This window comes from Sorex fumeus, unplaced genomic scaffold (assembly GCF_029834395.1).
Source record: "Sorex fumeus unplaced genomic scaffold, SorFum_2.1 ptg000063l, whole genome shotgun sequence".
NCBI lineage: Eukaryota > Metazoa > Chordata > Mammalia > Eulipotyphla > Soricidae > Sorex > Sorex fumeus.
The window spans coordinates 8,002,065-8,016,014 of NW_026606120.1; the positions used below are offsets into that span (position 1 = coordinate 8,002,065).

General features: G+C 39.4%; 1 protein-coding gene across 7 annotated transcripts in view; it reads right to left on the reverse strand.

The window, feature by feature from the left end:
* Positions 1-13,950, reverse strand: part of DENND4A (DENN domain containing 4A) — a 147,827-nt gene that overhangs the window by 84,122 nt on the left and 49,755 nt on the right. For all 7 annotated transcript variants that reach the window (XM_056126732.1, XM_056126737.1, XM_056126736.1 and 4 more), the window contains exons 5-8: positions 12,852-13,101; positions 7,258-7,327; positions 5,257-5,426; positions 2,645-2,886 (exon numbers count right to left, since the gene is read on the reverse strand). In XM_056126732.1, the coding sequence (XP_055982707.1) occupies positions 2,645-2,886; positions 5,257-5,426; positions 7,258-7,327; positions 12,852-13,101 (732 nt within the window). The remainder of the gene's footprint in view (positions 1-2,644; positions 2,887-5,256; positions 5,427-7,257; positions 7,328-12,851; positions 13,102-13,950) is intronic.

Genomic DNA, 13,950 nt, shown 5'->3' on the forward strand with positions numbered 1-13,950 from the left:
AAACATTACTTCAAAATCGTTGTAATGGGGCTGGAGCGATAGTACAGTGGGTAGGGCGTTCCCCTTGTATGCGGCCGACCAAGGTTCAATTCCCAGCATCCCATATGATTCTCTGAGCACAGCTGGGAGTAATTTCTGAGCGCAAAGCCAGAAGTAACCCCTGTGCATCGCCGGGTGTGACCCAAAAAGAAAAAAAAAAATCACTGTGGTTTGAAAATGAGAACATTTCAACTAGACAGAGAAGACTAGAAAAATCACTAATTTTATATCTGTTTTGATTTTATTTGATATTTTGAGATAATGTTGGGAAATGTTTAAAAAGAAAAAGGCATGAATCAACAAGTTTCACCATAAAGGTGGGATCCCAGTCTGCACAAACAAACAAAAATATAGAGATAGTCCAGAGATATGGCCCAGTGGTTGAGTGGATGACCGTGTATCAGGTGCCAGGTTCAATTCCGGATACCAAAAAACAAAAAGGGAAGAGAAAGTCAAACCAAAAGAGAAATTAACAGAAACTAGGGCAACAAACATCTGCTTGAATTGCCTGAAGCAGTCAGAGCAGCAGAAAAAAGAATTCACAAAAGTCAAAGCATCCTATAGATAGTTTCAGGCGGAATTCAAGGCTCAAGCTAGTTTTGTGTAATGATCATAACAATAAGACATCATTTCTTCATTCCCTGATTGGTATTCACCCTGAGAGTGGAGAAGCATTGCAGATAACAGTTTTGGCATTTTACTTTGAGCCAAGACAGCAGTATCAAACCTGTACTAGTGCTCGCTGTATTCTTGTAATACTTTGCTCTCTTACAGTACAAGAAGGTCATTTTTCTTAGGAATGGCTTTGGTGAAGCAATAACACGACCATGATGAAATTTTAGCCCCACAATACATACTTTTTTAAGTAATCTGCAAACTATAAGGGGAAGAAAACAGAAAGCACTTCTGCTATCTACAGACCTCTCTGATGACTGACTTTGTTTAACTGAGTTGTGAGTGAATTAGTGGTTTGGGATTGTTTTCCCCCACTGAATGCCATTTAAAATAAAATGATAAAATGGCTGGGGCCAGAGCCATAGGAGCATGGGTAAAGCAGTTGCCTTGTACGCAGCTGACCCAGGCTCTACTCCTGGCATCCCTGTGCACTGTCAGGAGTGATTCCTGACCGAAGAGCCAGGAGTAATCCCTGAGTACCACGGTGTGTGGCCCCAAAATAAAAACTAAACCAATAAATAAATAAATAAATAAATAAAATGACTGACAAACTAAACTTATTTAAAGTATATTTTTCTTTAAGGAAAAAAATTGGAGTGAACCTGTTGCTTCAAGAAAGATAAGCTACAGTACATGTCAATAAATAAATTCAGGTTTCCAACTGAAAATTAAAATTTTGTACTATGAACTTGGCATTCTTGGTACTCAGAAATCTTTCTGATAAGACAAGTGCTGATACTAATAAATGTATTTTTATACTGATGATAAATGCAACTACATTAACCCAAGTGAAGCAATATTCTCCAAATAAACAATATATAATGCTGAAAAATCATGCAGTTGTACAAGTTCAACTTGAGAAGTCAATCAGAATATGGATTTTAACTTAGTTGAAGTCTAAAATACCACGCTGAAAACAGCCTACTAGAAAATTTGCTTTCCAAAGTTTCCAAAAGGTGCCAGGTCCAAAAAGAAAATTCACAATTTCCTGAAAATATATTCAAGTTTTTTTTCTTTTCCACTTATCTGAGGCCAATTTTAAAACTGTGCTTCAATATAACAAAAAGTTGTAACAAAATGGATACAGAAACACATTGACAACCTAGCTACTGTTCAATGATGCCAAACACTAAAGAATCAAAATGTCATTAGAATCAAAAATGTCACTCTTCTCACAAATATTTCTTGTTTAATTTTAAAAAGATATTTATGTTAACATATAATGAGCTTATTACTTTTAAATGAGTTAACAGTAGCCTTATTAAAAGCATACTCTCCTGAGATTTAAAAAAAAATGAAAACTGGATTAGAATACTCAGATGGGGTAGAAAAGTACAAGGAAAAAATTAGAGAACAATAATATTATTTACTGATTGTTCTTAAGATAGGTCTAGTATTTCCCAACTGTCTTTAGAGTCACAGCATTCTGCCTGAGAAGACAAAAGAGCTTAAGTGATAGCTGGTATAAAATAAACAATAGTCAAAACACAATGAAGATACTTAGATCTCATTTGCATTTGATCTTACTGAATAAAACATTTGATTTTAAATCACTAAAATTTCACAAAGTCTGTTCAACAAATGTTTACTCTGTAATACCTAAAATAGTAAGAAATATTTGAAAGTATTTAAAAATATTTAAATAATTCCAAATTATATATATATAAGAATTGTAAAATTATTACAATTGTAAGTAGGATCTAAACTTTATAAAAACATCACCAATGAAACATTTAATTTTGTTAGAGATATAAAATAATGTGGCTCCATAAGTATAATGGAGAAACAGTATCTTACTGAAACAACCAGACTTCTTTTTTCAAATAACTCTTTGCGGTAGATAGTCTTCATATAAAATTTACTCAATTACCAGCATAGATACATCACCTAAGGAAAGATCTAAAACACTGAATGAAGACTTCTAACTTACTTCTCAATGGGAAGCACGTGAGGTCCAGAGATGGAATAACGATACAGGAAAGTCAGAAATTTTCTGAACGCATCAAAGAAAGGCCAGTGGGAAAGGAGACAGATGCACTTATTAGTCTGGATTGTTTTGGAACTGTCAGACTTCCCATCTGCTGATGAAGTTAAGCCCAAAAGAAGTCTCTGCTTTTCTGCGAGATTTTCTTCAGGGTATGGTTCATAGAACTGAATAGCAGCACCATAGACCTAGAAAACAAGTCAATATTTAATAAGTATGCCTTACCTTACTTCTCTAAATTGCATCATCCATTAAATAATCAATGGGCAAATGATTAGGAAGCATCACAAACCTATAAGCCAGGTTAAGTGTCAGAGGCCAGGAAGATAATAGTGGACAGATATCAATTTTGCTTTATTTTACTGTTTTATAATTTACCTTTTGGGTCTCCAAGGCAGTGATCTGAGGCCCTTCTTGGTGATGATACCCGGCTGGCTGGGTCAATGCTGAGCAATGCAGCCTGGGCCGGCAGTGGTGGGGGCAGATGGAGTTATACTCAGTGAGGTCTGGGGGCTCCCAAAGTACCACTGATTGAACTCAGTGCCTTGCAAATGCAAGGATATGCTCATGCCAGGATATACTCCACCCTTGAACTATTTCCCTGGACCTTCACACTTCCATTTTTAAAGTATGTAATGGAACTACACAGTGCTACTCCCATATCTTCTTATTTTTGAATTGGAAGTGGTTTAACTAAATTTCATTTGGTCTATATGTAAAATGTGGAAAAAAAGAGATGTATTAATATATTCTTGAACAGCAGGTAGGAAGGAAAAAAAGGTGGAGATGCTGGAAAGTTAGTTTAGAAAGTCCTGCAAGCAAAGCCTCACGTTCTATCCTGATCACTGTGTGACCCCACTCCCTAGCAACCTTGCTGAGCACCACTGGGTGAGCCCTGGAGGTGCCCAAAACACCCCAAAGTGGGGTGTTTTTTTTTCCTATTTGGGAAAAAAAGAAAGGAAATGAGAAAATGCTTTGGTAGACAAAGGGATAGGATTTTAGATTAGAAAATATAAATTTGTGGTATGTAGTACTATAGCACTGTCCTCCCGTTGTTCATGGATTTGCTTGAGCGGGCACCAGTAACATCTCCATTGTGAGACTTGTTGTTACTGTTTTGGCATATCGAATACACTACGGGGAGCTTGCCAGGCTCTGCTGTGTGGGTGGGAAACTCTCAGCAGCTTGCCAGGCTCTCCAAGAGGGACGAAGGAATTGAATCTGGGTTGGCCATGTGCAAGGCAAATGCCTTACCCACTGTGCTATTGCTCCGAGAAACAAATCAAGGGCTGGACAGTATCAGCTGATCATAACACAGGAATACAGACTTGACACTACCAGATCTAGGAGGAAAGCAGAAGGGTTGATGGGCAGAAACTGAGAAACAAAGGCGAAAGGTCCGGAGCACATAGGTAATGCTCACAGAGCAGTCAGGTACCCAAACCATGGCTGCCAATCACCAAGGAACGAGGGATAGGCTGGGTCAGAAGAAAGGTTGGACCAGAGGTGACTTGGGGTGGAGGTCTGGGCACCGGACAGTGTGGTACGGCAACCTTCTGCATCAATGCCATCTACTTGAGCCATGTTGTAACCCTATTACTTAAATAATATTAAAAATTTTTTTAAAGAAGAAAATATAAATTTCACTTAGATCATTCAGTGAATTTCCTCGAACTTAATTTTCTAATTTGTAAAGTGAGAGTATGAGACGAGGTCATTCGGATGAGCCTCACACATGAAAGAACCAGTAGAGGAACCCAGGTGTGTGGGACCCAGGATGTAGATCTCCAAGACTGCTCGGATTGGGACTGGGGCCTCCTCCACCCATATCCCCCATCTTCCAGTATGTAGGCGTTACACCCACCAACTGTCCCCCGGCGCCGTGTAATCCCATCAACGGCCAAGACCCAGAGACTATAAAACCTTGCTCCGCGACCGCGTGACATCTTATCATCTAGTTCTTACTCTGGAGAACCTGGCAGGCTACCAAAAGTATCCTGCCCACACAGCAGAGTCTGGCAAACTCCCCGTGGCATAGTCAACATGCCAAAAACCAGTAACAATGATGGGTCTCATTCTCCTGACCCTGAAAGAGCCTCGAATGTGGCACTTTTTAAAATCTCAGGGCTAGGACGAAGGAGACTTTACTGGGGCCTGCTCAAGACAATTGATGAACAACAGGAAGACAGTGATACAGTGATGAGATGAGGAGGTTCCCAAGGGCCCCTCCAATCACAACAGTCTACAATTCCAAACAGCTTTATGTCATCATAACTTTGATCATGTTTTCTGTACTACTTTCTGAGTTTTTACATCACAGAAAATGAAGAATCATTATTTGGTGACTGAAAAACATCTTTCACTGGATTCACAAAAAAATGTAAGGGGGTGTATGGGACAGAGCAGATGCCTCCAAAACTGCCTCCAGATCTGACGACCACAACTGGGAGGGAAAGGCGCTCAACACAGAGCCAATTCCACCACTTTTGCTATATTAAAAATAAGACTTGAAAATGTCAAAGAAATGTGCAGGTATCATTTGTCAAAATGCACAGTACCTTTTCAGCTGAGGCTCCAGTTAACACAAAAGTAGAAAATACTGGGAGAGGGTATTTGCTATTTGGTGGCCAACATTCAATGGTTGCGCCCATTGGTAAACAAAATAGGGGAACAGATTCTGGTAGTGAGAATGACTCATAATCTTCTTGAGGATACCTACAAATTAGACCTATAAAAACAACAACAAATGTTAGAATCATCAACTCTAAAAATTTATAGATGCTTATCATTTGAAAAGGGTTTATTATTATTATTATTTTAACACTCATGATTTTAAAGTTTAATAAATTGAAATGGGAGATCCAAATTTTTTAAACATTATCATCCAACTTCTCAAGATTTAAGTGGAGTGCTCAGATGAAAACTTATCAAAGTATTACATCTGAATAATTACATTATAAAGTCAATCAACCAAGATGTACTTTCAGAAATATAAATTTTTAAGTCACTTAAACTTCTAATACAGGAATCAGGGTCATATATTTTCCCCTATCTCTTGGGTAAGACAGTTCTAAGGGGCTTAGGGCTGGAGATTACATGAATTAGTCAGGGTTAAGGCATTATATACCTAATGCAAAAGGCTTTATTATTGAGCATATTTTGAAGGTCAAGATGTTACCTATGTAATCATCAAATAATATGTTTTTAATATTATTATATAATTTTTATATTTTTATGCTTCATATAAAATCTACTCTTCACACATAATCATTTATAGTAGTTTATCTTTAATATTGGTCACACATCATCCCCAAAGACTAAGGCATATAAGAAACAAAATTCTAAGGAAAAATGCACAAATATACTCCCAATAATTTAGTTTGTGGTCACGCTACCTGCAAACATGAAAACTTCAATTTGGAGACCCATTATTCAGTTTGTAAACTCTCAAAAATTCTGCCCCAGGATTTTATTTTACATCTATTAAAACAGCTTCCCGTAGGATTACATATGGAACATCCAGTACAAATACCCAAAAAATATGGAAAAAGAGTCACACACTTGCAATGTCTTCAATATATTTCAACACAAGCTGGGATTCTGAAAAGCCCCAAGTTATATAAAGTTTCAAATAGTCCATGACTTCCCATTAAGTAGACTAGTCTAGAGAGTGGCCCAGGCACCTTTTATTGAGCACTTTTAAAGACAGAAATAGTAATAAATTATGGAGCCTAGAAAATCAGAGGAAGAAGAAAAAGACAGGAGAGTAAACTCTTTAAAAGGTGGATAGTAGAATATTTAAAAGGTGGATCCAGAGCAACAGTACAGCAAGTAGGGTACTTGCCTTACACAAAATAGAACCAGTTTCCTTTTCTGTTTTTGTTTCTGGGCCACGCCCAGTGATACTCAGGGATAACTCCCAGCTCTGTGCTCAGGAAATCACCCCTGGCAGGCTCAGGGGACCATATGGGATGGAAAATACCCAGGATGGCTGCAAACAATTATCTCTCCAGCCCCATGATCTGATTTTGATCTCGGGCATCCCGTACGGTCCCCCAAGTGCCACCAGGAATGATCCCTGAGCACAGGGCCAAGAGTAAGCCCTGCCTGAGCACTGCAGGGTGTGGCTCACCAAACTCCTCAAAAGAAAATGTCTGTCTTCTTTAAAAGTAATTTTTGAACTGTGGGATCTGGCTGATTTGAAGTGCCCACCTGCTCACTTAGCTTTGTCCCTGGCACCACCCATGCTGCCACTGGGCCCCAGGTGCCACAAAAAGAGTGTCATTAAGGCTGGAAAGATAGTACAGTGTGTAGGGCATTTGTTTTGCACGGGGCTGACCTAGGTTAATCCCTGGTAACCCATATGGTCCCCTGAGCACAGTCAGGAGTAATTCCTGAACTCAGAGTCAGGAATTATCCCTAAGCAAGGCCAGATGTAGCCCATAAAAAATAAAACACACACACACACACACACACACACACACACACACACAGTGTCATCTCTGCTCTGTAACCACCAGAATATGTCTTAAACTATTTCATAGAAAAGTTATACTTACCAGCTTTGTATGATATAGTATTAGTCTTTGCCACCGATTTTTTATAACATAAGTACACAGCTGACCCCCACTGAATTAAAAAACAAAGAGAGAGAATATTTTATTTTAAAAGAGAACAATTTAAAAAAACATCTCTTTGATTTCTCTACTACCTTTAAGATTTAGTAACAGATTTATGTTCAATATTTCATCAGCTATTGTCAGCCTTTCATTGGAGTTATTATCAACTTTTCTTCTAGAAGTAAAATTTAATCTTTTTCTCCACAGTAATAACATGAGGAAAAGTCTTTTGTTTGGGGGTCACACCCACTGGTGTCAGGGCTTACTCCTGGCTCTACATTCAGGAATCACTCCTGTTGGGCCATGTGGGATGCCGGGGATCAGAACCAGGTGTGTGACATGCAAGGCCAACACCTCATCCGCTATGCAATTGCTCTGGCCCCTTCTTGAGGAAACGTGAGCCTTTAAAACAAAACCAGGGAACAAGAGATGCAGCTCAAAGGTACAATTCAGGATGACCATTAGGTACTGGGTTCAATTCCTTGCATAGTGACCCCATCATTTCCTCTTCTGCAAATAGCATAAAGTAAAATAAAACAAGTCTAAGTTGCAACAATTTAATTCTAAGATCATATTTCAAGGAAAAATGATTAGCCAACATCTACTCATGAGTATACGTTCCATTTGATTTTCTCCCTTTTAGGTATTGCCAGGTTTTTCTGCAGTTCTCTGTGCCAGAACTTCAGTGAAATTTTGCTAGATCCATTTCCTATTTCCTGTTCCCTCTTGAATCCATTTCAAATTTGGTTTTCATCCTACCAGTTCCTTAAAAGAACACCTTAACCAACTTTAATGATACTAAATTGAATTGTTGATTTCTAATCATTAGCTTATTCAATTTCTCAGCAAGTTTTTGTATCATTAGGTGTGGGAGAGATAGTACAGCAGGTAGGGTGCTTGCCTTGCACGTGGCCAACCTGGGTTCAACCTCCAGCACCCCCTTATGATTCCTTGAGCTCTGCCAGGAGAGATCCTTGATAAAGAACCAGGAGTAAGCCCTGAGCACTGCAGTATGTGGCCCCCAAACAATGAACTCCCCCCCCCACAATATTTATACATTTAAAATGACACCCCTGTTGAAACATTTTTCTTTTCTTGAACTTTTGGGACTTCATACTCTCATGGGTGCCTCTGCACCAAATCTCTGGCCATTCCTGTCTCCTTCATAGTTCTTTCTCTTTTCCTGATCATTGAATGTGATCTTTACTTTAAATGATCCCATATACTGTCCCATGGTTTTAAATAACAGCAATACACAAAGGAGTTTCAAATTTCTAGTGCCAGGTGTCAGCAAGATGGGAAAGACGATCAGGTAGGCACACTTGTATCAGGAGAAAAGCTCCGTTTTAGATGTGCTGTACTTGGTTGGAAACACTTGGTTGGCCCCCATGTGAAGAATCAAAGGAAGTTATGGCAAGAGAGAAAAGTGGGAATGGAACTCAGGAGACGTCACCTACTGACATGTAGGTGGTGAGAGACATTCACAGAACACATTGCCTCACCTCTTCAGGACTCAACTCAAATACTACTTTTGGAGGTAAGGAGCCCTTCTTTCGTCGCAGTTACTGGAACAAGCTCCCCTCTGTTCTGCCCAGTCCTGCCTAGTCCCCTGGTCTCACACTGCTCTCTCCTCCACAGTACCTACCAGCAGTTGGCATATTATTATATATATTATCTGTCTCTCACCGCTAGAGAAGATAAGATCCATGATCCATAAGTGCTTTGTTTTGTTCACATCGATACCACTACCTAACATACATAAATGTTCAATAACTCCTTGTCAAATGAATCAATGTGAGAGTGTATTTGTGCATACATGGTAGAGTATTCGTGTGAATGGAAGCATATGAGGAAAGGATCATAACAATGAACACAAACACGCAGAAAATATAAATCTATTTTAAGAAATATTTTTACTACATGCACACCTATACTCACTGCAGTGCTGTTTACAATAGCCAGGACATGAGAACACCACAAGCACCTCATGACAGATGAATGAATACAGAAAACATGGGGGCTGGAGAGATAGTCTAGCAGGTAAGGCACCTGTTCTACACACAGTCCCATGCCACATATAATTCCCTGAGCACTGCTGGGAGCAACCCCTGATCAGAGTCACGAATAAACCCTGGCATAGCCAGGTGTGGTGCAGAGACAAACAAAATATACATCTAGATTAAACAGATATGGCACACAGACACAATGGAACACGATTCAGCAAGAAGAAAAGGTGAAACCTTGTCTTTTGTGAAAACATGGAGAGAACTAGAGGGGGCTTATGCTAACAACAAAGCAAGTCAGAAAGAGAAAGACAAATATTACAATGCTCTGACTCATATGTGGGATAAGAAGGTAAATAAGCAAGTGAACAGACAAAACCAAGAGAAACAGAGCTATGAGTTTACTTTCCAGACATGTGGTTCGCAGACAGGGAGGCAGAAAGGAAGAAGTGAGGACGGGGGCTGTGACCCTGGAATGCTGGCACTGCAGTGGCGGGTGGCCCTGTGGTACATACTTTGAAGAGATATTAAACTTTAACCCGAAAATCTGTAGAGTTGTATATGCTGATGTTTTCTCGATGAAAGGAAGGCAGGCAGGGAGGAAGAACAGAAGACTTGGAAACCAAAAGAAGAAATCTACTCTTAATAAGAAGAGACTCTTATAAAGACGTGTATTTACTCAGGAGCTCCATCTGATAAATGCTATTTACCATATTTGTTTCAGATATTTTAATTTGTAAAAAAACGAAACCGACAATTTTAGCTAAAGCCCCATCTTCCACCCCTTCCTGTCCCCCAGAATTAGCCTGAGGCTGGTACATTTCATTCACATGCGTTTAAAGAAATTCTAGCACATAAAAATGCTCAAATCGTGGTTTCTTCTCCATCTTACTGTGACTCAAAAAAATTAAATTAAAAAAATATGCTCAGTGATATATTACTGCTTTGTTAACATTTCTACTTTAAAGAGTGATATGTGGAATATATCCTTTTATGGCTTCCTTTTAAATTCCTAATTACTGGGTTGATTTTTTTTTTCTTTTGAGTGCTTCCAAGCAATGCTCAAAGACCAGGGAATACTCACGCAACACTTGACCAAGTAAACACTTGGCCAAGTGAACCTCTGTCTAGTAATGGCTGTTGCATGGACACGGAGCGACCCACTAAGCTTGGCCAAATCCGTTCTTTCTCCTAAAGCAAACAGATTGGGCTGGGAAAGTGCGAATCTTACTGGCAGGAGATCTGGGCTTCTCCCAGCACAACACAAAATAAGACAAGATGGTCCTGCAGGGGAAAGGGCATCTGAATGTAAGGTTTTGCTGTGGTAAACCACATTATGGACACTTACAGCGCCAAAGAGCTTAACAGCATACTGGAAAGTTTTTTTTTTTTTGAAAGTATTTTTAGAACCATGTTTTCTCCTACTTTCCCTTTTGCTGAACTGTGTAAGTGGAAAATGTTTTGAAACACTCTTGCAGTTTTAAGCCCTGCTTCTTTTTCTTCAGCATCAATAACTTTTACTGTATCTTTAAATTAATGCTTTTCATTTCATTCCTTTGGTCTCTACGATTCCCAAGTGATCCTATTTTATTTCTCTTCCTTCAAAAACTTCATCTGAAAAACTAAATATCTGGTGTACATCCCGTGTGGGACGTAAAAATATCAAAATACCTACAAAAATTCTAACACACAAATGAGCACAATTCAGGAACTGGAGTGAGGGCATAGCGGGGAGGACACTGGCCTTCCATGTGGTCCCAAGTTCCATCCCTGGCACCCCAGATGCTTCCCCAAGTCCAACCAGGAGCCTTTTCTAAATGCAGAGTCAGGAGTTCTGAGCACTAATGGGTGTGCCCAACTGCCTCCCCCCACCAATGACCATAATTTAATGTCCTAAGTGAAGGACATTACTTTGATTACCTTATTATGGAGATAGAATATCTTTAAATATATAAGAATACTGAACAACTGAAAATTGCTGCATTAAGTGAATGTGCCATGATTTCATTCATTCTACCTTAGCATAAAGCAGTTTGATTATATATTTTTATTTAATAATACGGACATAAAAATTTAATATATAAGTCTGCTGAGGAGGCTTGGAAAAATGTTTAATCAGTTAATTTCCTTATGAAGTTTTTTGTTTTTTACTTCCAATAAAATTTAATATCTAGTAATATAAGTAATCTAGCTTTATTCTTTCTTAATGCTACGGCTTTGTTTTATTTCTGCAACACTGGTTAACGAGAGTGAAAATTTAAATCTTTCAGGGATACGCTGCTGTCACCCCATCTAAGTCCTCAGCGATGGGCAGATGTGAGGGGGAAACAGACACAGTGTGGCTGTGAGGATTCACTGAGAGACTTAGACTAGTGTATAATCATAATAGCGCAATGAAGCTAAGTTATTTTACGGATATTTTGTTGTGACCATGTTCACAATAGCCTTGTGTATTATTAAATAAAAATATTTAATTTAGTTTTTACTGGAAAGAGAAAGCCACGTATGATTATAAGTGGAGAAATTATATGATCTAATCTGTGTTTTAAGAAAGGATCATGTGTGTGGCTACACGAAGAAGAGTGATAGGAAAAATGTGGAACCAGGGTTCGGTTAGACCAGAAATCTGGCAAACTGTAACCTGCATTTCACCAGAAGGCCTTTCTTTTTTTTTTTATTTAAAAAAAAGCCTTAAGTAAGAATGATTATTACATTTTTTTAAAAGATTGTGTATAGAAAAAAAAACTGACTATGCGAGAGAGACTTACATGGTCCCCAAACCTAACTTGCTAACCAGTTCAGTTCTTTCCCACAACAGGAGACTACTGTCCTAATGCCACTAAAAAATGAGGCTGCCGTGGGCCACAGCTGTGACACGGGAGGGGTAAGAAACCCTCAAGTGCATGACAGGGTATAGGATTCACCTCATACAAAGACGGACTTGTATACGTTGTTTTTTTTTTTTTGGTTTTTGAGTCACACCTGGCGATGCACAGGGGGTCACTCCTGGCTCCTGCACTCAGGAATGACTCCTGGCGGTGCTCAGGGGACCATATGGGATGCCGGGATTCGAACCCAGGTCGGCCGCGTGCAAGCCAAACGCCCTACCCGCTGTGCTATCACTCCAGCCCCCTGTATCTGTATATGTCTTTTTAACAGGGACCATACCTGGTGATGCTTGGCCATCCCAGTCTGGCAGGATGAGCCAGATGTTTGGTGATTGTGCTAAGGGGGCCACGGGGTATCACGGATCAAACTCAGGACATCAAGTACTAGGCATGTGCTCTACCATTTGAGCTATCTCCCTCGCCCAACTCAATCCACCAACCCAGCCCACCAAAAAAAAAAAAAAAGCTATTTTTAAATAAAATAAGAATGAAGAGGAAAAGTTCTGCACAACTCCTTCTGAAAGGACAACTAAAGTAGTTTCCTAAACTAAGATGTGAACATCTTGTATAACATTTTTTCTCCCCCTTTTTATTCTGTTATTTTATCAGTGGCTAATTCACTCAGTATGAAAGAGTGACTTACCATACTATTACTGAGGTTCTTGTCCACCTTACAGAATGTGTGTGGAGGGCTTTCTCCCTTACTGGGTATGATAATGCATATGTCTGTGACAGCCAGCGTGTTTTGGGTCATGTTCTCAGAGGCTCTCCGGTAAGTGATGTAGACCCGCTGTGAAGACGTGCCCCCGCTGATGTTGGCAGGGCGTCCGTAGGGAGTAGTCTCAATGATTTCACAGCCTTGTTTCAAGCGTTCTTTCCAGTCGTACAAGACCCTAAAACATAAATTTAAAAAAATTAATGTGCCAGCACCCTTAAAGTCTGTCATGTGTCTAATCCTTAGATTTGGTGAAGATATTCCAGTTGTACTGCATGTTTGAACTACACAGCTCTGCCCAAAATGAAAGGATCACCATCTTTCCCCATCAAAAAGTCAAGCAATGTAAAGATAATTGCAGTTAACCTTCATGTTTGTTGCCATAAACCACAGAACAGCAATATGATGTGCAAAGACACTGCTTTTAATTTCATTTAATAGATTTCTTTTTTTCTGTTTTACCAGGCATCTTCATAAGAGCAACATTCCTCAATTTGAGATTTCAGAAAAAGGTTCTTCACCAGATAATATAGAATACACTTACACAATTACCTCTAACAATTCCCCCAGTTTTTTTTTTTTTTTCTATTTTTTTTCCCCTTTATTTTATTTTATTTTTTTTTAAGTTGTAGATTTACAATTTTTTGTGCTTTGGTTTCAATTATACAATGATCAGATACCCATCCCTCCACCAGTGCCCATTTTCCACCACCATGGATAATATCCCTCCCACCCCCATCCCCCCATCCCCCCGTCTCTGTGGCAGGGCAATCCCCTGTGTTCTCTCTCTCCTTTTGGGTGTTGTGGTCTGCAAAAGAGGCATTGAGTGGCAAACATGTTCAGTCCATAGTCTACTTTCGACATGCATCTCCCCTCCTGGGAGGATCCTCCAAACATCCTTTATTTGGTGCTCCCTTCTCTATCTGAGCTGCCCTTTCCTCTAGGATACCCGGCTGGCCTCTAAGTTATGGAGTAATCCTCCTGTTGCTGATCTCAGCAATTCTTGGGTATTAATCTCATACTTTGT